This window comes from Centruroides sculpturatus, unplaced genomic scaffold, assembly GCF_000671375.1.
Source record: "Centruroides sculpturatus isolate CEXI.00-Female unplaced genomic scaffold, Cexi_2.0 scaffold1221, whole genome shotgun sequence".
Classification (NCBI taxonomy): domain Eukaryota; kingdom Metazoa; phylum Arthropoda; class Arachnida; order Scorpiones; family Buthidae; genus Centruroides; species Centruroides sculpturatus.
In genome coordinates, this window is record NW_019385558.1 from 74994 (window position 1) to 99031 (window position 24038).

The 24038-nt window shown below is 37.7% G+C and overlaps 5 protein-coding genes across 5 annotated transcripts; 3 read left to right on the forward strand and 2 right to left on the reverse strand.

Annotated features, from left to right (window-relative positions):
- The first annotated feature begins 2923 nt into the window (after positions 1-2923).
- On the forward strand, positions 2924-3748 carry LOC111640120. Its single transcript, XM_023386121.1, has one exon. The coding sequence runs from the start codon at positions 2924-2926 to the stop codon at positions 3746-3748; it is 825 nt and encodes a 274-aa protein (XP_023241889.1).
- A 3852-nt stretch (positions 3749-7600) lies between these two features.
- LOC111640119 lies at positions 7601-9466 on the reverse strand. The gene is made up of 3 exons (XM_023386120.1): positions 9330-9466; positions 8754-9055; positions 7601-8088 (listed from the first exon to the last, which is right to left on the reverse strand). The coding sequence occupies exons 1-3, from the start codon at positions 9361-9363 to the stop codon at positions 7663-7665; spliced, it is 762 nt and encodes a 253-aa protein (XP_023241888.1). The 5' UTR covers positions 9364-9466; the 3' UTR covers positions 7601-7662.
- A 3373-nt stretch (positions 9467-12839) lies between these two features.
- Positions 12840-13739, forward strand: LOC111640122. The gene has a single exon (XM_023386122.1). The coding sequence runs from the start codon at positions 12840-12842 to the stop codon at positions 13737-13739; it is 900 nt and encodes a 299-aa protein (XP_023241890.1).
- A 1435-nt stretch (positions 13740-15174) lies between these two features.
- Positions 15175-15999, forward strand: LOC111640123. Its single transcript, XM_023386123.1, has one exon. The coding sequence runs from the start codon at positions 15175-15177 to the stop codon at positions 15997-15999; it is 825 nt and encodes a 274-aa protein (XP_023241891.1).
- Positions 16000-19851: 3852 nt separating this feature from the next.
- LOC111640118 lies at positions 19852-22382 on the reverse strand. Its single transcript, XM_023386119.1, has 3 exons — positions 22246-22382; positions 21670-21971; positions 19852-20339 (listed from the first exon to the last, which is right to left on the reverse strand). Exons 1-3 carry the CDS (start codon positions 22277-22279, stop codon positions 19914-19916), a joined length of 762 nt encoding a protein of 253 aa, XP_023241887.1. The 5' UTR covers positions 22280-22382; the 3' UTR covers positions 19852-19913.
- Between the last annotated feature and the right edge of the window lie 1656 nt (positions 22383-24038).

Here is a 24038-nt window from a genome sequence, read left to right on the forward strand (position 1 = left end):
GCAATTGGGGAGCTCTCGAAAGTGCACCCTCACGTTAGTACTAAGATATCAGAAGGTAGACCTCCGAGAATTATCCTGTTAAATGTCCCCAAATTCGGTTGAGGAAGATGGCATTATTGGTACTATTTATGAGCAAAATGCATCGCTCAACGCTATATGTAAAGAAGATTTTTTGTCCTCCACCAGAGTCAGCACTTCTCTCACAAGGAGTAACACGCGTGAGAACTGTCGACATATAGTTCTCACTACTACTCCAAACATCAGAAGCCAGTTAATTAAGTAATAGCATCTCTCAATCTCATGGGCCAATGTTCTTCTAGATGACTATGTCCATATAACTCGATGCTACATGTGCTGTGGTTTTAACCACATTGCACGCGAATGTTCCCTAAAGCAGTATTGCAGTCACTGCTCGAAAAGTCACAGATTCAGCGACTGCATGAGGAGAGACCAACCACCGTGCTGCATAAATTGTAAAATGTCAAATAAGGAACTGGCCCCGGATAGACGTCTACCCACCAATCATAACGCCTTCGACTCCAAATGCCCACATTCAATCAAAACAAGGGAGCAAGCTATTAAACAAACCAATTATGGGTTCTAGTCCTTTTGGGAGTCTCAAACTGCTTCAAATTAATTTACAACGCTCCAAGGCTGCAGCTACTGAAGCTATTCAGGTGGCAAACTCACATCAGGCCGATCTTATAGCAGTCAGGGAACCGTATTGCTTTAATAAGAAAATCGCTCTCTTTGGGCGCTTCACTGTATTTAACCACATAAACCAGCTTAAAAACCCCGTAACTGGTATTATCTTATTAAATAATCGTCTAGATGCGCAGCTCCTGCTGCACCACACCAACAGTTATTTTACCACCATCTTAATGAAGCATCAGAATACTTCAGTGGTTATTATCTCCTTCTATTGCCCACCATCTGTAGACATTACCAACCCACTAGAGGAACTGCAATCTACTATACAGCAACTTAATGGTCTCCCCGTCCTAGTGGTAGGGGATTTCAATGCTAAGTCCTAGGTATGGCATAGCTCCTTCGAGGATCCAAGGGGCTATAAGGTGGTCGAATTAATGAATAGTCTTAGCCTTCAGTCGCTAAACACAAGTACCCTGCCCACCTACTCTTCCTCCACGGGGGAGAGATGGGTGGATATCAGTCTAGCAAATTGCCTCCTCACTCGGCAAGGCATCTACTGCAGCACTCTTGATGAGCATTCAGCAAGCGATCACAGTTATATTGTGACTTGCATTCATATGTCTCGTGTGGTTAAGCTGCTGTGTATAAGGCAAAAGACAAACTGGGCAAAGTATCAAGAACTTATCAAGACTCATTGGCACATTGATCCTGTGGTGCACATCGAAGATACCACTGCACTGGAGCTTGTTATTGATAAGTTACAATACCTAATCCTTTCGGCTTACCACTCAGCAACAACAATAACTACAGCGAGGCAATCTGCTCCCTGGTGGACGAAGTAGCTGTTTAACCAGAGGACCTCACTTCGGAGGGCCAGAAAAAGGTTCAGGCAGGAGACTGATCCTGTTAGGAAAGAAAACCTGCGACAAGATTACTTAACGTTATTCCATTGCTACAAGACTGCCATACAAAAGGCACGCACTGAGTCATGGAGGAGGTTCTGTTCAGACATGGGAGGTGACAAGCCTTGGTCCGTCCCTTACTATATAGCAAGGGGCAAGGTTATAAACACCAGGATCCCTATCAATCTTGTTACTAACAACAGCAACCCCAACACCTCAATTAAAGACACCTTCAACCATATAATCAGGGATCTCTTACCCAGTGATGACCCTAACACGGACAGCAACATCCACTCCACTATCCGTCAAAACAGTTTAACCAGCTCCTCCACTTTTGAAGATAGGCCATTCACATACCAGGAGATTGCTAATGAATTCTCAAGGCTAAAGATTCGTAAGGCACCCGGCCCTAACCATATCAGCCCTAGGATGGCAAAGATGGCTTTTGAAGCTATTCCTACAACCTTCACTACAATATTTAATAGGTGCCTGCAGTTAAGCCTTTTCCCCCACATATGGAAAATAGCATCTATAAAACTTATTCCCAAGAATAATAATCCTACTAAGTCAACAGACTATCGTCCGATTTCTCTCCTCCTGGTAATAGGTAAAGTTTTCGACGGTCTGATGGTCAACAGACTCCAGTATCATTGTAAAGCTAACAACTGTCTAAACAGCAATCAATATGGATTCAGGAGGGGTAAAAGCACGATCAATGCTTTGGAATCAATTGTCAATTTTATTCGGGAAGCTAAAGAAAGGGATGAGCACACCATGGTGGTCACCATTGATTTCAAAGGTGCTTTTGATCATGCATGGTGGCCCGCAATCCTCAATGCTATCAATGGTACCGTGTGCCCTAAGAACATCTACGCCTTAGTCAAGAGCTACCTAAGCAACAGAAATATAGTGGTAACCAGCAATAATCACATCTACCTATTAAGGGGCATCAGCAGGGGCTGCCCACATGGCTCCAGATCTGGGCCATTTTTATGGAATATTATGTACAACAGCCTCTTGGATCTAAGCTTTTCTATACCAGCTGCTTACAACTGTAGGTTACAGGGCTACGCAGATGACACGATTCTGGCACTCACCCACCGGAATCAAGAAGTCCTGCAAGCCAGGGCCAACAGCATTCTGCAAGATATCTCAACATGGTGTCAAAAGATAAAACTTAAAATTAATTACGAGAAGTGTTGCTGTGTAGTCTTCCCAAGGGCTGCTCCCTGCACAAGGGGCCTATAATCAGATTAGATGGACACCGGATTAAAAACAGCAATACGGTCAAGTACTTGGGTGTGCTACTGGACAACAGACTCACATGGAAGCCCCACGTCTATTATATTTACGAAAAAGCAGTCACTGTCATGCATTCTCTGGCCTCCATAGCCCGCAATCATTGGGGGTATGGCAGTGTGGCATGTCGGCTACTTTACATTGCGGTCCTTGAACCTATCCTGATTTACGGTTCGGAGGTTTGGGGAACATCCATCACCAAGGTTCACATTAGGAGAAAGCTCCTTTCGGCTCAGACGCTTGCCCTCATTACAATAACCAAAGCCTACAAGACAGCCCCGACCGACGCACTCTTGGCAATTGCTAACCTAATCCCAATAGACATTGTCATCAAAGAGAAAGTTTGGACGTTTCATCAGCTTCAGCTGTCCACTGGCACCGTTACTACCAATCGCTTTAACAACATCATTAGTCAGATTGGTGTAAGCCCAGCTGCAACATGCATTTCTGATCACTTGTCTAAACACAAGCTCGACTACAATCCTCGGCATTTTGCCCACCATCCTAGCACCACTATTGATGAACTGTTCACTCTGGGGGGTGCTGATGCCCCTATCGGCCTCTGTATATATACAGATGGGTCAAAATCTGACGCGGGGGTGGGGTGCTCAGTCGTCGTGGCAAACAACAACAGATACATCCACCAGGCTCGGTTTAGGCTGGCTAGCCATTGCACTGTTAACCAAGCCGACTCCCTGGCCATCTACAAGGCTTTACTTTGGATCACGGAAAATAAGAAGGCTTTTAAAATCACTAGGGTTACGATCCTAAGTGACAACCGTGTTGCTCTGTTGCAACTTAAGAAACTTAATACTAAACTGTCAATAATTCAAGATAGCATCAATCTTCTGCTCACACTACCCCACACAGTATATTCATCAAGCTTTCCTGGGTGAGGGGGCACTCTGGCGTTCAGGGCAACAACAGGGCTGATCTATTAGCTCGCTCGGCGCCTGTCTGGACGCGGAGATGTTCCTTCGGTGTCACCCCAGTATCATGGCTAAAGGAGAGCATCCGCAGCCACTCATGGAAGTGCTGGCAAGGAAGATGGGACAACAGCTCCACGGGCAGGACTACTTACAGCTTCATTCCCAATGTTCTTCAGAGGAACCTTTGCAAGCATCTTGTCCCCACATTCCAGGTTACTCAACTTCTCACCGGGCACGGCAACTTCTGCAGCTACCTCAATAGGTTCCTGCCGAAGACTGACAGCAAGTGCCCATGCTCCTTATAAGAAGACGAAAGCACAGAACATGTTATCTGGCACTGCCCATCATACAACGAACAGCGAAAGGTACTCATAAGCACGATCCAAAAGGAAAATGAACTATGGCCATGCCACAGGAAGACTATGATAGATAACAGCAATATCTTCAAAGCCCTGAAGACTTTTGCATTGGATATAAAAATCCTTGACTGAGCATCTTCGTGGACGTACTTGTGCTACCTCTTTGGGGGCTTCTTCTTAAGTGCAAGGATATAGGGTAGGTAAACCCATCACTGTGTAACATCACTTCGGCGGTCAAACCTGCTCTACTGTATTTATCATTGTAAATACTTTGTCTTCTTTGATAACACATTGTAAGCGCTCCCTAGGCACTCATCCTATATTGTATGTCTCGGCAAGACTTTTCAGGTCATGTGTTGTTTCTCAGGTGTAACGTGTTGTTTCCGTTAAGTGCTTCTAACTGTGCGTGTAACTGTAACCCTGGATGCCAACTGCAGCTTTACGAACAGTATTGTAACATCATAATTGTTTTGGCCTGTTTAGGTGACACTATTCTTTTTTCTAGCCAATTAAAAGCATCCTATTTTTATGTTAGTACCATGTACGGTACCTGGAAATTTATTGTACACGTTTCTGTCAGCTCAACAAGCTTGTATTATGTACGCGTATCGGTAAAGTAGTTTTCAATTATCGTGCCACAAAAGCAAGTTCTACTGTAATTTGTATGCTCATCTTTGTATATATTATGCACTTTGTTTTCAATCCAATTTAATGCATTGCAAGCACCCATGGATCCCTCAATAACTTTCAACTATCCTATCTCACTTCTTTTCACCTTCACCTTACTCTCTTCTTATACAAACTTTACTTTTTCCTTCCTTTTCTGGTTCCGGGGCTATACCTATGAGTGCGGCCCATCACCTCCTCCTACGATGTATATGGCTTAGAGACTGGTGTTTGTTCTCAAAATCTGTTCGATCAACTTTTATTTAACTTTACCATTTTTAATTAATATCAATGAGAAATTCAAAAAAGTAATAAAAATGGCTTTGTTTTCGAGATATAATATCGTAGTTCAAACACAACATTGTTGTCGATGTTCCACGAGCACTCCTATGAACTTATAAAATTGACTTTACTGTTTACTAATAATTGTGATCAGGAATCTGAAACTGTGATCAGAATTTATTTAAATGTAAAAGGTAACCGCGTGAAACAAGAACAAAGCAATCGCCATCATTTGCTATGTTCTTGAATGCCTGTTAGCGTGCAACCAGTGCAAGGATTCGGCAGCTACAAAGATTGCCTCTTCTGTGCTTAACAAATGGATCAGTTCTTTCTTTCCGGCTTTGTTCATTTCTGCAACGATACAAGAAAGTCGCGCGATTTCGTACATATATTCATATTTAAGTTATTTTACAGTACTGTATTAAGTTTAACATTAATTAAATGTACTTTTCAATCTAAAAAATTTAATACAATGAAATATTTGAGGCAAAAAATAATTACGTAAACAACTCAGAAATTACATATGTATCGTTATATAATCGAGATTTTTCTTAAATTTAGTTTTATTTATTGTGGGAATCCTCAGTTGAGATAGTGTGTTTCCCACGTTTTTTTCGGCCTGAGATCGGGAAGATCCGCCTGCAGGGTCACTGATATGGGTTTTAAGTATTATTTAATTTGGGGACATGAAATTCGTAAGATCCCCCTGTCAGGTTTTCTTGACGCCAGCCTAATTAGAGCGTTAAGCAAGCTAATGAATAAATATAAAATGCTTTTCCAAGAGGGAGGGATCGTGGACCCCTGATAAGACTGACGTTGAGTTGAGTGCAATAACGAGACCATTTAAAGCAACAAAACAAAATTTAATGACGACCAAAATATAAAAGGATAATTAATCGATACATAAAGAGATGCGAGACCTCTATCTGATCGCGAGAGAGAGATGGCTTAAAACTTAAACATACTATGTGAAAGATAACTCTGGATAGAAGGCTTCTTACTCTAAGATGAACCGAGAGCGGCAAATTATTCCGGCGGACAAGGGTCGTGGAGGAAGATGAAGATGTTGGATTTGTAAACACCAGAATATTTTTCAAGAAATCTCCGAATCGGGGGGGATCGAACATTTTAATGTGAGTTTCGTCCAATAAAAATTATAGATTTACGTTCGCTAACAAGGGGTAGATACACGAATGGTTGTCAAAGTTGTAGATAAGAACGTGTGAAAGGGAAGTTAATTTTCCCTTTTACACAAAAATGATAGATGTGTTTTCCGTTAATGAAAATAACACATAGAAGATATATATATTTTTTTCAAAATAATCAAAGTGAAAAATTTTGCTACAATTTAAAACAGTAATACTCTCTGTCGAAAGATGTGGGAAACGTCTTGTACGACCTAGATTAGAACCGTTTACTAGTTCAATTTATTAAACTCTACATTTTATTATTTAATTATATAATATCCGTTCTGATTCTCACATTATTTTATATTTATTAATTTTGAAATTTAACATATTCAAAATAATTTAAATTATATTTGTGAACGATATAATAATCTGACCCAACACACAAATTAGAAAATTCGATTGTGTTTTATTTTAAATGACTTTAAATCAAAGTTCTTAGCTTTAGCTTCTCAGCATTTTCTGACAGTAAACGACGGGCGTTTATTTTAAAATACAGTACAATTGGGGACAAACTTTTAAATTCTTTCGGGAACGGATGTAAGAAATAAATCTTCACAATTGAAAACTAACAAAATAAATATATGTAAATAAACGTCATGTTATAATTCATTTAATAAGGCGAATTCTTAGGTAACTCTTAATATAAAAAGTCGTAGAATATTAAATTTTAAAAATGGTCAACCGAAATTTGATAGAAAAAATAAAATAAAATTTTACTGTGAAAAACTAACGATCTATTAACTTCCGTTTTTCAGATCACTTGAGAAATGATTTCCCCATATAATTTATTAATTTGTTATGTGTTTAAGGCTTGAGCTTTTCGACTGTACAGCGACCCGCTTTCTCCATACTTTGTTATTTGTATAGTTTAGTTATGGGAACGCAACAGTCGGGCGATCGGCCCAGGGGGATGCCTTCCTGGAGGTCTTTTTAAGGGAAACTGGCCACTATTTAGGAGTTACAGACGTGGAGAAAACCGGGAGGCGCGAACCCACGACCAAACTCCCAGCGTACAATGTACGAAGACCGCTCGGCCACCAGTGGGCCGCTTTCTTCATACAAACAGAATGTAATTTTTCTGGACATCGCGTGTATAATTAAAGAGGTTACAATTAGCCATAGATGTAAGACGAGACGAAGAAATAGAATGAGTGCTGTTTTTTATAATAAATAATATAGAATAAGAACCAAGTTTGCATGCTATCGATTTTATTTTCTTAATTATTCATATTACATTCTTTAAATTTATAATAATCATGGCATTGATTTAAATTTAAATTTATGACTTAATTATTTTTATTAGAATATATTTATATTATTCATTGATTATATTCGTCGTCGCTATATATTTGGTTTAGATACGTGGTCAGGCTCCAAATCATGTTTAAAGTCCGACTGTGCAGTTGTTACCTTGTATCCCATCTCCAATATTTGTTAGAATGTTGCCAAGCTCTTCGAAAATCATCAGACATCTAGTTTGGTTTGTTTCGTCTTTAGGAAGACTTCCGATGAATTGTCCAAGGCATGTCACTAATGGCTCGAAACAATCGCTCAGATATTCTTGACATTTGAGTTTAGCAAGCTGTTCGAGTACGCACTCTAAATTATCCGTAAGGTTACCGATAAGGTTGCAGTAATCCATATTAGCTGATGGAGTAAATACTGGAGTTTGGCCACCACCACATGTGGAGCAACTTTCCTCACGAGCATCCGGTCCAGAAAGTAATTTATTAATTTCCCTTAGAATGTAACTAGCGTTGATGCCAAGTTCTTCAAGTTCCCTTAAGCATTTCTCCAAATCACTTCCAAGCTGAAAAAAGAATAGTCGTAAATGCTAAACGTCAATCCTTTTTCAAACATAATTTAGAAAAATTATTAAACATAATTAGACTAATTATTAAAAATAAATTAATATAATTGATATTTTATCTTTGGCTAAAAACTTTTATATTTAATATTTAATGAAAAGCATAATGTTAAACTAATTAAAATATTAATCTAAAAATGTTAATATTTTTTTTATTTGTCTAATAAAGAAAGATTTAAATCGAGTAACAAAACACTCGCATAAAATTAAATATACAAATAGATAATGTAAAACAACGAGGGGTAAGTATCATCGTATAAATGTTATAATTCTCCAAGAAGACAGACAAACAGACGTACGATAACTTTAATAAATAATGAATAGCTTATTTTTATAAACAACTTGAGTCGTCGTGTTACAGAAAAATGAGACATTTATATTACCTTTCTTTTATTTAAAAACAAAAAAAAAAAAAAGCTATGACATAGCATTAAAGTATTACGAAATTGATTTTAAGCGAGGAAAAGTAACGAAATACGTAACTTAAAATATTTAAATATTTAATTTATTTGTGAATAATATATAGTTTAGAATAATGAACATTAGCAAGAAACAAAAGTTACGATAATACAAAATTATATTAACATAATAAAATACGTTCAACTAACCTCACGGACGATACACGCTGTGAAATTATATAAATCAATTGTCTTTAAAAGATTAGCCACAAATCCGATAACAGTATAATCATCATTGCTTGGAAAATTTAACTCATTAAAAAAATCACCTATCTCATCTAAAATGCCACCATCAATTGACGGCCATGATGGCCACGAAGGCCACATCTGCCTCTGACCAAGTTGTTTTGAGACCTCTTCAATTATTCGTTTGCCTTGCTTTCCTGCAGAAAAGGAAACACCTTTCTTCATTTCATTCTTTGACGCTTTGCTGTTTTCTACGGTTGCAATTCCTTAAATAAATAAATAAGTAAAGTTTAATTAACGAAAATTATTCTTTTCAAATGAACAAATTCGACATATATTTAATAAAAAAGTTTACAGAACATTTAAAATGGTGAGTGAAATAATTTTAATTCATTTAACTTGTTTTCAACATGTAACATCTCAGAAATTTCACGTAGAATATAAGATAACAACACTATAAAATTGAAGTTTAAGCATTCAAGACTAAATATTAAATTATCAATTTGGAAATATAAATATTTTTGTAAATTTTTAACTTACCGATAAGAACCACGAGAAAGAGGATGGTTTTCATGTTGCTTTCGGTTTGTTGCTCGCCGAAATATGCTTGCACGACCGTTTTCCATGCATTTTTATAGCCAAGTTCTACGTTGAGTAATGCTATTTCTCCTCCTACCTGTCAATCCAAAATTTTGACATTGCAGATGGTATTTTCAGTTTCGAATCCAATGAAATTACTTCAATTATTTACGTGGATGGTGCTCTTCCTGTTTAAGTATTATTACGTTTCCGGTGGTTATGCTTTACGGACCTACACAGAATATATTTTATATTTAATCTAAATCACCGGCAGTGAGTTTCAATTGTTTTCTAAGTATTTAAATGTATTTATTCAACTAAAAAAAAAAAACAGTTATTTATTATACACGTGAACTTTAAGAACTTTACGCAAACTTATTCTTGCGCTATTCAATAAAACTTGCCTCGCTAATTGTACGTCTTCCCACTTACGGTTGCCCACTACGCACCTTTCCTGGTGTCCAAAAGGCTACCACTTCTATCAACTTTAAAGCCATATTAACAATCACCTTATTAGATCAGACCTGCATATTTATGGATCTATTTGTTGGAGCATAAACTGAACTTTTCCTGGTAAAATACTGCTTCACTACACTCACTGTCCGTTTCTTGCAGTATACATCTACAAAGAGATAAAAGTGGTAGAGCAATCTCTAAACCTTTATCTCTCATGGGAGTATTATAAGTTTTCTAAAACATCGATACTACATTCCTGGAAAAAAGTTATAACATCATGTTAAAAATCATTCGAATGTCAACTACTTAATGAGGTATTTGAAAATTTTAATATATAACTGATTATAAAAACAGATAAATATAAGTGTAAAAGACAAACTGGTAGTAGAACATCGCAGATGATAGAGTTTCGTCAAACGAAATAGCTGTAATTTATTAATAAAATACAAAGAATATGCTATTCGAGTTGGTTTCAAAATGTGAACTCTATAGCAGAGAATGAAGAAATTGCTGAAAGAATTACAAGCACTTTTACTTTACTGTGTTACAGAACTGGACGAGAGAACTTTGCTTTAAATTAGTTTACACAATAATACCGTATGTAGTGGCTCTTTTTACGTGTTATANCAAGAAGATTTCTTTTAATTAACTATAAAAAGTGTAATTATTACATATTAATTATTATTTTTGCGTACTTTAAAAGTTCAAAGTGTATAAAATGTTTCAGGATTCCACACACTTCTTCTATTTCTATCAGAAATTTAATGAAGTGGTCTTTAAATGATTACATAAGTGTTAAATATAAATTTATTACTTACTTTTATTTGTACAATTAAATTAATATCAACTAATAGCTACTAATATCGCATAAAAAGAAATGCTGTATACTTTGACTAATTTATTTAAAATAATTTATTGAAGAAGTGCATAAGCGAAGCGTCTTGTATATAGCTTAGGAAAAGAGAGAGTCAAGTCTTCGACCAAGTAGGTAGTGTTTTCATGTGCTCCTTCCTATTTCATGGTAAGCTCAGTGACTAGGCTTAGCATTGCTAAGGCTAAGTTTTTAGGCGTTGTATTTAGTGAACTTTGGTGTTTTTGGAGCATCCATCTTGGCTTCTTCAGCTGGGAAGCAACTGTGGTGAAGTTCAACAGCCATCTTGTGCAGTGGCAAAATAAACAATCGCAGCCATTGTGAGTGACACTATCTGCTACTTTTGGTTTTCAAGGGAACACCAAGAGCATCCCCTGTGTGTTTCAGCTGCCCGTGCGTAGGGATGTCGCCATAGCACTTTTGCAACTGTGAGAAAGCTAAAACCAGCAAGCACTTCAGGTGGGTTGCGAGCCAAGCTAGCTTGGCTGACACTTTTGCTGGGGTCCACCCTATCCATCAGGTGCCGAGGTAGTTTTCGGTGTGGATCAACATGCTTCAATATTCCAAGCCAGCAGTTCTGCATCCCTGGACAACTATATTAACGCTACATACTAGCAACCATTTACCTTCAGGATACTGAGCAGGAAAGCTGGTAAGTGTTTTTTGGTTAGCTTTATCGCTTCTTCCGGCTACTCAGAACTCTTGAGCTACATCAGTTCAAGGTTGTTGCTGTCTAGTGCGTCGTCAAAACTTGTCGGCATCCCGTGTAATCAATTCTGTTTGACAAGTGCGTCATTCAGGCACTTCGGCCAAGGGTCTTAACTCACAGCATTTTTTCGTCTAGAGTGTCAGTTCTCTTTACATAATCAATTACCTTTGTTCAATATTTGGGTGGTTTCCACTGAGCTGTTGTTATGGATGAGCCAGAGGAAGTGTCTGACCCTCCTCTGTTGGGTAGTAATTCTGCATCTAGGCCTAGTACTCCCGGGAGTACTATTGTGGATGGTGACTACAGCTCTGTCGAGGCAAGGTTACTGCAGGAATCGAGTGACAATCTACAGAGGATCATGCTCCTCATCCCAGCATCTAGTAAATCAAACCCATCGATCAACGAGAAAAAGGAAATTAACGATAGGGTCACACAAATGTTTTCTGCTATCAGCCAAATGTTTGGCATTCTGCAGGAGAAAAGATTATCAAAGGCAGGTCAGGGCAATGCCCATCATCAGAGTCAGCAGGCTTGTACAAATCCAGTATCCTATGCTGATGTAGTGAGAACTAACATCTCACCGAGTACCACCACAAAAGCCATATCAAGGTCCATAAATAACAAAATCAAGAAAGAAGGCAGTGGGAGCAGCTATGCTCTCATTGTCTATCCGAAAGAAAATGAAGGGGCTCGGGTTAACATGAAGGAACTTCACAAAGAAATCACTACAAACATAAAGCCAGACAAACTTAAAATAAAAGTCACAGCGATAAAGCCAGTAAAAAGGGGACGGCATATGCTTCCGTACTAGTACTAGGAGTGACGCATGTGCCTTGAAATGGGCAATTGGGGAGCTCTCGAAAGTGCACCCTCACGTTAGTACTAAGATATCAGAAGGTAGACCTCCGAGAATTATCCTGTTAAATGTCCCCAAATTCGGTTGAGGAAGATGGCATTATTGGTACTATTTATGAGCAAAATGCATCGCTCAACGCTATATGTAAAGAAGATTTTTTGTCCTCCACCAGAGTCAGCACTTCTCTCACAAGGAGTAACACGCGTGAGAACTGTCGACATATAGTTCTCACTACTACTCCAAACATCAGAAGCCAGTTAATTAAGTAATAGCATCTCTCAATCTCATGGGCCAATGTTCTTCTAGATGACTATGTCCATATAACTCGATGCTACATGTGCTGTGGTTTTAACCACATTGCACGCGAATGTTCCCTAAAGCAGTATTGCAGTCACTGCTCGAAAAGTCACAGATTCAGCGACTGCATGAGGAGAGACCAACCACCGTGCTGCATAAATTGTAAAATGTCAAATAAGGAACTGGCCCCGGATAGACGTCTACCCACCAATCATAACGCCTTCGACTCCAAATGCCCACATTCAATCAAAACAAGGGAGCAAGCTATTAAACAAACCAATTATGGGTACTAGTCCTTTTGGGAGTCTCAAACTGCTTCAAATTAATTTACAACGCTCCAAGGCTGCAGCTACTGAAGCTATTCAGGTGGCAAACTCACATCAGGCCGATCTTATAGCAGTCAAGGAACCGTATTGCTTTAATAAGAAAATCGCTCTCTTTGGGCGCTTCACTGTATTTAACCACATAAACCAGCTTAAAAACCCCCTAACTGGTATTATCTTATTAAATAATCGTCTAGATGCACAGCTCCTGCTGCACCACACCAACAGTTATTTTACCACCATCTTAATGAAGCATCAGAATACTTCAGTGGTTATTATCTCCTTCTATTGCCCACCATCTGTAGACATTACCAACCCACTAGAGGAACTGCAATCTACTATACAGCAACTTAATGGTCTCCCCGTCCTAGTGGTAGGGGATTTCAATGCTAAGTCCCAGGTATGGCATAGCTCCTTCGAGGATCCAAGGGGCTATAAGGTGGTCGAATTAATGAATAGTCTTAGCCTTCAGTCGCTAAACACAAGTACCCTGCCCACCTACTCTTCCTCCACGGGGGAGAGATGGATGGATATCAGTCTAGCAAATTGCCTCCTCACTCGGCAAGGCATCTACTGCAGCACTCTTGATGAGCATTCAGCAAGCGATCACAGTTATATTGTGACTTGCATTCATATGTCTCGTGTGGTTAAGCTGCTGTGTATAAGGCAAAAGACAAACTGGGCAAAGTATCAAGAACTTATCAAGACTCATTGGCACATTGATCCTGTGGTGCACATCGAAGATACCACTGCACTGGAGCTTGTTATTGATAAGTTACAATACCTAATCCTTTCGGCTTACCACTCAGCAACAACAATAACTACAGCGAGGCAATCTGCTCCCTGGTGGACGAAGTAGCTGTTTAACCAGAGGACCTCACTTCGGAGGGCCAGAAAAAGGTTCAGGCAGGAGACTGATCCTGTTAGGAAAGAAAACCTGCGACAAGATTACTTAACGTTATTCCGTTGCTACAAGACTGCCATACAAAAGGCACGCACTGAGTCATGGAGGAGGTTCTGTTCAGACATGGGAGGTGACAAGCCTTGGTCCGTCCCTTACTATATAGCAAGGGGCAAGGTTATAAACACCAGGATCCCTATCAATCTTGTTACTAACAACAGCAACCCCAACACCTCAATTAAAGACACCTTCAACCATATAATCAGGGATCTCTTCCCCAGTGATGACCCTAACACGGACAGCAACATCCACTCCACTATCCGTCAAAACAGTTTAACCAGCTCCTCCACTTTTGAAGATAGGCCATTCACATACCAGGAGATTGCTAATGAATTCTCAAGGCTAAAGATTCGTAAGGCACCCGGCCCTAACCATATCAGCCCTAGGATGGCAAAGATGGCTTTTGAAGCTATTCCTACAACCTTCACTACAATATTTAATAGGTGCCTGCAGTTAAGCCTTTTCCCCCACATATGGAAAATAGCATCTATAAAACTTATTCCCAAGAATAATAATCCTACTAAGTCAACAGACTATCGTCCGATTTCTCTCCTCCTGGTAATAGGTAAAGTTTTCGACGGTCTGATGGTCAACAGACTCCAGTATCATTGTAAAGCTAACAACTGTCTAAACAGCAATCAATATGGATTCAGGAGGGGTAAAAGCACGATCAATGCTTTGGAATCAATTGTCAATTTTATTCGGGAAGCTAAAGAAAGGGATGAGCACACCATGGTGGTCACCATTGATTTCAAAGGTGCTTTTGATCATGCATGGTGGCCCGCAATCCTCAATGCTATCAATGGTACCGTGTGCCCTAAGAACATCTACGCCTTAGTCAAGAGCTACCTAAGCAACAGAAATATAGTGGTAACCAGCAATAATCACATCTACCTATTAAGGGGCATCAGCAGGGGCTGCCCACATGGCTCCAGATCTGGGCCATTTTTATGGAATATTATGTACAGTACAACAGCCTCTTGGATCTAAGCTTTTCTATACCAGCTGCTTACAACTGTAGGTTACAGGGCTACGCAGATGACACGATTCTGGCACTCACCCACCGGAATCAAGAAGTCCTGCAAGCCAGGGCCAACAGCATTCTGCAAGATATCTCAACATGGTGTCAAAAGATAAAACTTAAAATTAATTACAAGAAGTGTTGCTGTGTAGTCTTCCCAAGGGCTGCTCCCTGCACAAGGGGCCTATAATCAGATTAGATGGACACCGGATTAAAAACAGCAATACGGTCAAGTACTTGGGTGTGCTACTGGACAACAGACTCACATGGAAGCCCCACGTCTATTATATTTACGAAAAAGCAGTCACTGTCATGCATTCTCTGGCCTCCATAGCCCGCAATCATTGGGGGTATGGCAGTGTGGCATGTCGGCTACTTTACATTGCGGTCCTTGAACCTATCCTGATTTACGGTTCGGAGGTTTGGGGAACATCCATCACCAAGGTTCACATTAGGAGAAAGCTCCTTTCGGCTCAGACGCTTGCCCTCATTACAATAACCAAAGCCTACAAGACAGCCCCAACCGACGCACTCTTGGCAATTGCTAACCTAATCCCAATAGACATTGTCATCAAAGAGAAAGTTTGGACGTTTCATCAGCTTCAGCTGTCCACTGGCACCGTTACTACCAATCGCTTTAACAACATCATTAGTCAGATTGGTGTAAGCCCAGCTGCAACATGCATTTCTGATCACTTGTCTAAACACAAGCTCGACTACAATCCTCGGCATTTTGCCCACCATCCTAGCACCACTATTGATGAACTGTTCACTCTGGGGGGTGCTGATGCCCCTATCGGCCTCTGTATATATACAGATGGGTCAAAATCTGACGCGGGGGTGGGGTGCTCAGTCGTCGTGGCAAACAACAACAGATACATCCACCAGGCTCGGTTTAGGCTGGCTAGCCATTGCACTGTTAACCAAGCCGACTCCCTGGCCATCTACAAGGCTTTACTTTGGATCACGGAAAATAAGAAGGCTTTTAAAATCACTAGGGTTACGATCCTAAGTGACAACAGTGTTGCTCTGTTGCAACTTAAGAAACTTAATACTAAACTGTCAATAATTCAAGATAGCATCAATCTTCTGCTCACACTACCCCACACAGTATATTCATCAAGCTTTCCTGGGTGAGGGGGCACTCTGGCGTTCAGGGCAACAACAGGGCTGATCTATTAGCTCGCTCGGCGCCTGTCTGGACGCGGAGATGTTCCTTCGGTGTCACCCCAGTATCATGGCTAAAGGAGAGCATCCGCAGCCACTCATGGAAGTGCTGGCAAGGAAGATGGGACAACAGCTCCACGGGCAGGACTACTTACAGCTTCATTCCCAATGTTCTTCAGAGGAACCTTTGCAAGCATCTTGTCCCCACATTCCAGGTTACTCAACTTCTCACCGGGCACGGCAACTTCTGCAGCTACCTCAATAGGTTCCTGCCGAAGACTGACAGCAAGTGCCCATGCTCCTTATACGAAGACGAAAGCACAGAACATGTTATCTGGCACTGCCCATCATACAACGAACAGCGAAAGGTACTCATAAGCACGATCCAAAAGGAAAATGAACTATGGCCATGCCACAGGAAGACTATGATAGATAACAGCAATATCTTCAAAGCCCTGAAGACTTTTGCATTGGATATAAAAATCCTTGACTGAGCATCTTCGTGGACGTACTTGTGCTACCTCTTTGGGGGCTTCTTCTTAAGTGCAAGGATATAGGGTAGGTAAACCCATCACTGTGTAACATCACTTCGGCGGTCAAACCTGCTCTACTGTATTTATCATTGTAAATACTTTGTCTTCTTTGATAACACATTGTAAGCGCTCCCTAGGCACTCATCCTATATTGTATGTCTCGGCAAGACTTTTCAGGTCATGTGTTGTTTCTCAGGTGTAACGTGTTGTTTCCGTTAAGTGCTTCTAACTGTGCGTGTAACTGTAACCCTGGATGCCAACTGCAGCTTTACGAACAGTATTGTAACATCATAATTGTTTTGGCCTGTTTAGGTGACATTATTCTTTTTTCTAGCCAATTAAAAGCATCCTATTTTTATGTTAGTACCATGTACGGTACCTGGAAATTTATTGTACACGTTTCTGTCAGCTCAACAAGCTTGTATTATGTACGCGTATCGGTAAAGTAGTTTTCAATTATCGTGCCACAAATGCAAGTTCTACTGTAATTTGTATGCTCATCTTTGTATATATTATGCACTTTGTTTTCAATCCAATTTAATGCATTGCAAGCACCCATGGATCCCTCAATAACTTTCAACTATCCTATCTCACTTCTTTTCACCTTCACCTTACTCTCTTCTTATACAAACTTTACTTTTTCCTTCCTTTTCTGGTTCCGGGGCTATACCTATGAGTGCGGCCCATCACCTCCTCCTACGATGTATATGGCTTAGAGACTGGTGTTTGTTCTCAAAATCTGTTCGATCAACTTTTATTTAACTTTACCATTTTTAATTAATATCAATGAGAAATTCAAAAAAGTAATAAAAATGGCTTTGTTTTCGAGATATAATATCGTAGTTCAAACACAACATTGTTGTCGATGTTCCACGAGCACTCCTATGAACTTATAAAATTGACTTTACTGTTTACTAATAATTGTGATCAGGAATCTGAAACTGTGATCAGAATTTATTTAAATGTAAAAGGTAACCGCGTGAAACAAGAACAAAGCAATCGCCATCATTTGCTATGTTCTTGAATGCCTGTTAGCGTGCAACCAGTGCAAGGATTCGGCAGCTACAAAGATTGCCTCTTCTGTGCTTAACAAATGGATCAGTTCTTTCTTTCCGGCTTTGTTCATTTCTGCAACGATACAAGAAAGTCGCGCGATTTCGTACATATATTCATATTTAAGTTATTTTACAGTACTGTATTAAGTTTAACATTAATTAAATGTACTTTTCAATCTAAAAAATTTAATACAATGAAATATTTGAGGCAAAAAATAATTACGTAAACAACTCAGAAATTACATATGTATCGTTATATAATCGAGATTTTTCTTAAATTTAGTTTTATTTATTGTGGGAATCCTCAGTTGAGATAGTGTGTTTCCCACGTTTTTTTCGGCCTGAGATCGGGAAGATCCGCCTGCAGGGTCACTGATATGGGTTTTAAGTATTATTTAATTTGGGGACATGAAATTCGTAAGATCCCCCTGTCAGGTTTTCTTGACGCCAGCCTAATTAGAGCGTTAAGCAAGCTAATGAATAAATATAAAATGCTTTTCCAAGAGGGAGGGATCGTGGACCCCTGATAAGACTGACGTTGAGTTGAGTGCAATAACGAGACCATTTAAAGCAACAAAACAAAATTTAATGACGACCAAAATATAAAAGGATAATTAATCGATACATAAAGAGATGCGAGACCTCTATCTGATCGCGAGAGAGAGATGGCTTAAAACTTAAACATACTATGTGAAAGATAACTCTGGATAGAAGGCTTCTTACTCTAAGATGAACCGAGAGCGGCAAATTATTCCGGCGGACAAGGGTCGTGGAGGAAGATGAAGATGTTGGATTTGTAAACACCAGAATATTTTTCAAGAAATCTCCGAATCGGGGGGGATCGAACATTTTAATGTGAGTTTCGTCCAATAAAAATTATAGATTTACGTTCGCTAACAAGGGGTAGATACACGAATGGTTGTCAAAGTTGTAGATAAGAACGTGTGAAAGGGAAGTTAATTTTCCCTTTTACACAAAAATGATAGATGTGTTTTCCGTTAATGAAAATAACACATAGAAGATATATATATTTTTTTCAAAATAATCAAAGTGAAAAATTTTGCTACAATTTAAAACAGTAATACTCTCTGTCGAAAGATGTGGGAAACGTCTTGTACGACCTAGATTAGAACCGTTTACTAGTTCAATTTATTAAACTCTACATTTTATCATTTAATTATATAATATCCGTTCCGATTCTCACATTATTTTATATTTATTAATTTTGAAATTTGACATATTCAAAATAATTTAAATTATATATGTGAACGATATAATAATCTGACCCAACACGCAAATTAGAAAATTCGATTGTGTTTTATTTTAAATGAATTTAAATCAAAGTTCTTAACTTTAGCTTCTCAGCATTTTCTGTCAGTAAACGACGGGCGTTTATTTTAAAATACAGTACAATTGGGGACAAACTTTTAAATTCTTTTGGGAACGGATGTAAGAAATAAATCTTCACAATTGAAAACTAACAAAATAAATATATGTAAATAAACGTCATGTTATAATTCATTTAATAAGGCGTATTCTTAGGTAACTCGTAATATAAAAAGTCGTAGAATATTAAATTTTAAAAATGGTCAACCGAAATTTGATAGAAAAAATAAAATAAAATTTTACTGTGAAAAACTAACGATCTATTAACTTCCGTTTTTCAGATGACTTGAGAAATGATTTCCCCATATAATTTATTAATTTGTTATGTGTTTAAGGCTTGAGCTTTTCGACTGTACAGCGACCCGCTTTCTCCATACTTTGTTATTTGTATAGTTTAGTTATGGGAACGCAACAGTCGGGCGATCGGCCCAGGGGGATGCCTTCCTGGAGGTCTTTTTAAGGGAAACTGGCCACTATTTAGGAGTTACAGACGTGGAGAAAACCGGGAGGCGCGAACCCACGACCAAACTCCCAGCGTACAATGTACGAAGACCGCTCGGCCACCAGTGGGCCGCTTTCTTCATACAAACAGAATGTAATTTTTCTGGACATCGCGTGTATAATTAAAGAGGTTACAATTAGCCATAGATGTAAGACGAGACGAAGAAATAGAATGAGTGCTGTTTTTTATAATAAATAATATAGAATAAGAACCAAGTTTGCATGCTATCGATTTTATTTTCTTAATTATTCATATTACATTCTTTAAATTTATAATAATCATGGCATTGATTTAAATTTAAATTTATGACTTAATTATTTTTATTAGAATATATTTATATTATTCATTGATTATATTCGTCGTCGCTATATATTTGGTTTAGATACGTGGTCAGGCTCCAAATCATGTTTAAAGTCCGACTGTGCAGTTGTTACCTTGTATCCCATCTCCAATATTTGTTAGAATGTTGCCAAGCTCTTCGAAAATCATCAGACATCTAGTTTGGTTTGTTTCGTCTTTAGGAAGACTTCCGATGAATTGTCCAAGGCATGTCACTAATGGCTCGAAACAATCGCTCAGATATTCTTGACATTTGAGTTTAGCAAGCTGTTCGAGTACGCACTCTAAATTATCCGTAAGGTTACCGATAAGGTTGCAGTAATCCATATTAGCTGATGGAGTAAATACTGGAGTTTGGCCACCACCACATGTGGAGCAACTTTCCTCACGAGCATCCGGTCCAGAAAGTAATTTATTAATTTCCCTTAGAATGTAACTAGCGTTGATGCCAAGTTCTTCAAGTTCCCTTAAGCATTTCTCCAAATCACTTCCAAGCTGAAAAAAGAATAGTCGTAAATGCTAAACGTCAATCCTTTTTCAAACATAATTTAGAAAAATTATTAAACATAATTAGACTAATTATTAAAAATAAATTNTCACCTCTTTAGGTTAAGCGGTTTGCTCTGGGCGATGATGAATCAGTGAATGAATGAGTGAGTCAGTCAGGACAAGCAATTTTATATATTTAGATTTAGATATGGGGTCTGGCTCTAAATGATATTTATATTCCGATCGTGCAGTATTTACCTCGTATCCCATCTCTAATATTTGTTAGAACGTTGTTAATCTCACTGAAACTATTCAGACATCTAGTTTGGTCTGTTTTGTCCCTAGGAAGACTTCCGACGAAATCTCCGAGGCAATCCACAAATGGTTTAAAAGTATCGCTCAGATATTGTTGACAACGGAGTTTACCAAGCTCGTGGAACACGCACTCTAAATTATCCGTAAGGTTACCGATAAAGTTGCAGTAATCCATATTAGGTGACGGAGTAAACCCTGGAATTTGGCGATTACCACACGAGGAGCAACTTTCTTCACGAGCATCCTTTCCGGAAAGTAATTTGTCAATTTCCCTTAGAATGAAACTAATGTCTAAGCCAAGTTCTTCAAGTTCCCTTAAGCATTTTTCCAAATTAGTTCCAAGCTGAAAAAATATACATGTATATATATTTGTAAATGCTGAATGTCAATCCTATTTCAAACATAATTTAGAAAAATTATTAAACATAATTAGACTAATTATTAAAAATTAATTTATATAATTGATATTTTATGTTTGGCTAAAAACTTTTATATTCAGTATTTAATGAAAAGCATAATGTTAAACTAATTAAAATATTAATCTAAAAATGTTAATATTTTTTTTTATTTGTCTAATAAAGAAAGATTTAAATCGAGTAACAAAACACTCGCATAAAATTAAATATACAAATAGATAATGTAAAACAACGAGGGGTAAGTATCATCGTATAAATGTTATAATTCTCCAAGAAGACAGACAAACAGACGTACGATAACTTTAATAAATAATGAATAGCTTATTTTTATAAACAACTTGAGTCGTCGTGTTACAGAAAAATGAGACATTTATATTACCTTTCTTTTATTTAAAAACAAAAAAAAAAAAAAAGCTATGACATAGCATTAAAGTATTACGAAATTGATTTTAAGCGAGGAAAAGTAACGAAATACGTAACTTAAAATATTTAAATATTTAATTTATTTGTGAATAATATATAGTTTAGAATAATGAACATTAGCAAGAAACAAAAGTTACGATAATACAAAATTATATTAACATAATAAAATACGTTCAACTAACCTCACGGACGATACACGCTGTGAAATTATATAAATCAATTGTCTTTAAAAGATTAGCCACAAATCCGATAACAGTATAATCATCATTGCTTGGAAAATTTAACTCATTAAAAAAATCACCTATCTCATCTAAAATGCCACCATCAATTGACGGCCATGATGGCCACGAAGGCCACATCTGCCTCTGACCAAGTTGTTTTGAGACCTCTTCAATTATTCGTTTGCCTTGCTTTCCTGCAGAAAAGGAAACACCTTTCTTCATTTCATTCTTTGACGCTTTGCTGTTTTCTACGGTTGCAATTCCTTAAATAAATAAATAAGTAAAGTTTAATTAACGAAAATTATTCTTTTCAAATGAACAAATTCGACATATATTTAATAAAAAAGTTTACAGAACATTTAAAATGGTGAGTGAAATAATTTTAATTCATTTAACTTGTTTTCAACAAGTAACATCTCAGAAATTTCACGTAGAATATAAGATAACAACACTATAAAATTGAAGTTTAAGCATTCAAGACTAAATATTAAATTATCAATTTGGAAATATAAATATTTTTGTAAATTTTTAACTTACCGATAAGAACCACGAGAAAGAGGATGGTTTTCATGTTGCTTTCGGTTTGTTGCTCGCCGAAATATGCTTGCACGACCGTTTTCCATGCATTTTTATAGCCAAGTTCTACGTTGAGTAATGCTATTTCTCCTCCTACCTGTCAATCCAAAATTTTGACATTGCAGATGGTATTTTCAGTTTCGAATCCAATGAAATTACTTCAATTATTTACGTGGATGGTGCTCTTCCTGTTTAAGTATTATTACGTTTCCGGTGGTTATGCTTTACGGACCTACACAGAATATATTTTATATTTAATCTAAATCACCGGCAGTGAGTTTCAATTGTTTTCTAAGTATTTAAATGTATTTATTCAACTAAAAAAAAAAAACAGTTATTTATTATACACGTGAACTTTAAGAACTTTACGCAAACTTATTCTTGCGCTATTCAATAAAACTTGCCTCGCTAATTGTACGTCTTCCCACTTACGGTTGCCCACTACGCACCTTTCCTGGTGTCCAAAAGGCTACCACTTCTATCAACTTTAAAGCCATATTAACAATCACCTTATTAGATCAGACCTGCATATTTATGGATCTATTTGTTGGAGCATAAACTGAACTTTTCCTGGTAAAATACTGCTTCACTACACTCACTGTCCGTTTCTTGCAGTATACATCTACAAAGAGATAAAAGTGGTAGAGCAATCTCTAAACCTTTATCTCTCATGGGAGTATTATAAGTTTTCTAAAACATCGATACTACATTCCTGGAAAAAAGTTATAACATCATGTTAAAAATCATTCGAATGTCAACTACTTAATGAGGTATTTGAAAATTTTAATATATAACTGATTATAAAAACAGATAAATATAAGTGTAAAAGACAAACTGGTAGTAGAACATCGCAGATGATAGAGTTTCGTCAAACGAAATAGCTGTAATTTATTAATAAAATACAAAGAATATGCTATTCGAGTTGGTTTCAAAATGTGAACTCTATAGCAGAGAATGAAGAAATTGCTGAAAGAATTACAAGCACTTTTACTTTACTGTGTTACAGAACTGGACGAGAGAACTTTGCTTTAAATTAGTTTACACAATAATACCGTATGTAGTGGCTCTTTTTACGTGTTATACTCGTGAAAATAAACAAGAAAAACTCCACTTGGTCTATCCGTCATTTAGGCAGACCCACGACCTATTTGAATTGTTAAACAATTGTGACAACACCGTCACAAATGGGCAATTTGAAAAAGTATGGTCAACTTATATAAACATTTTCACTAATAATTCTTAAATTAAGCTATCGTAAAACACAGAAATAATTTATAAGGTTTTTTTTAAAATTTATAAGACACATTATATTAGTATATNGACCAACGTAGAGGTGACGATGGTATATAATGCATTCAGTTATTAACGACAAATCAAAAAGTATTTTTGCTCGTATATATTTGATAAGGTGCACTTTTAGATTTTCACTACAATAGACTTCCCTATAACGCGCGTTCATATAATGCGGATTCGTATATCGCGGCGAGAAAACTGCAACCGTATTGGTATAAAGACGCTAAAAGAGACTCGTAAAACGTCATCGCCGACTCGTGTCGCAACAGGATTGGTCGAACCTGGACCAATAGTGGACGAGCAGCCGAACTTCTTACACACTACAGAGAGTTTATGCGGGTATTTTGATTTTACTATCGTCTGTACAGTATATAAATTAGGTACTGTAAGTCTAATACAGTACTGTAATTTTATACATTTCTTGTGAAAGAAACATTTCTTATTCAACGCATTTAATAATT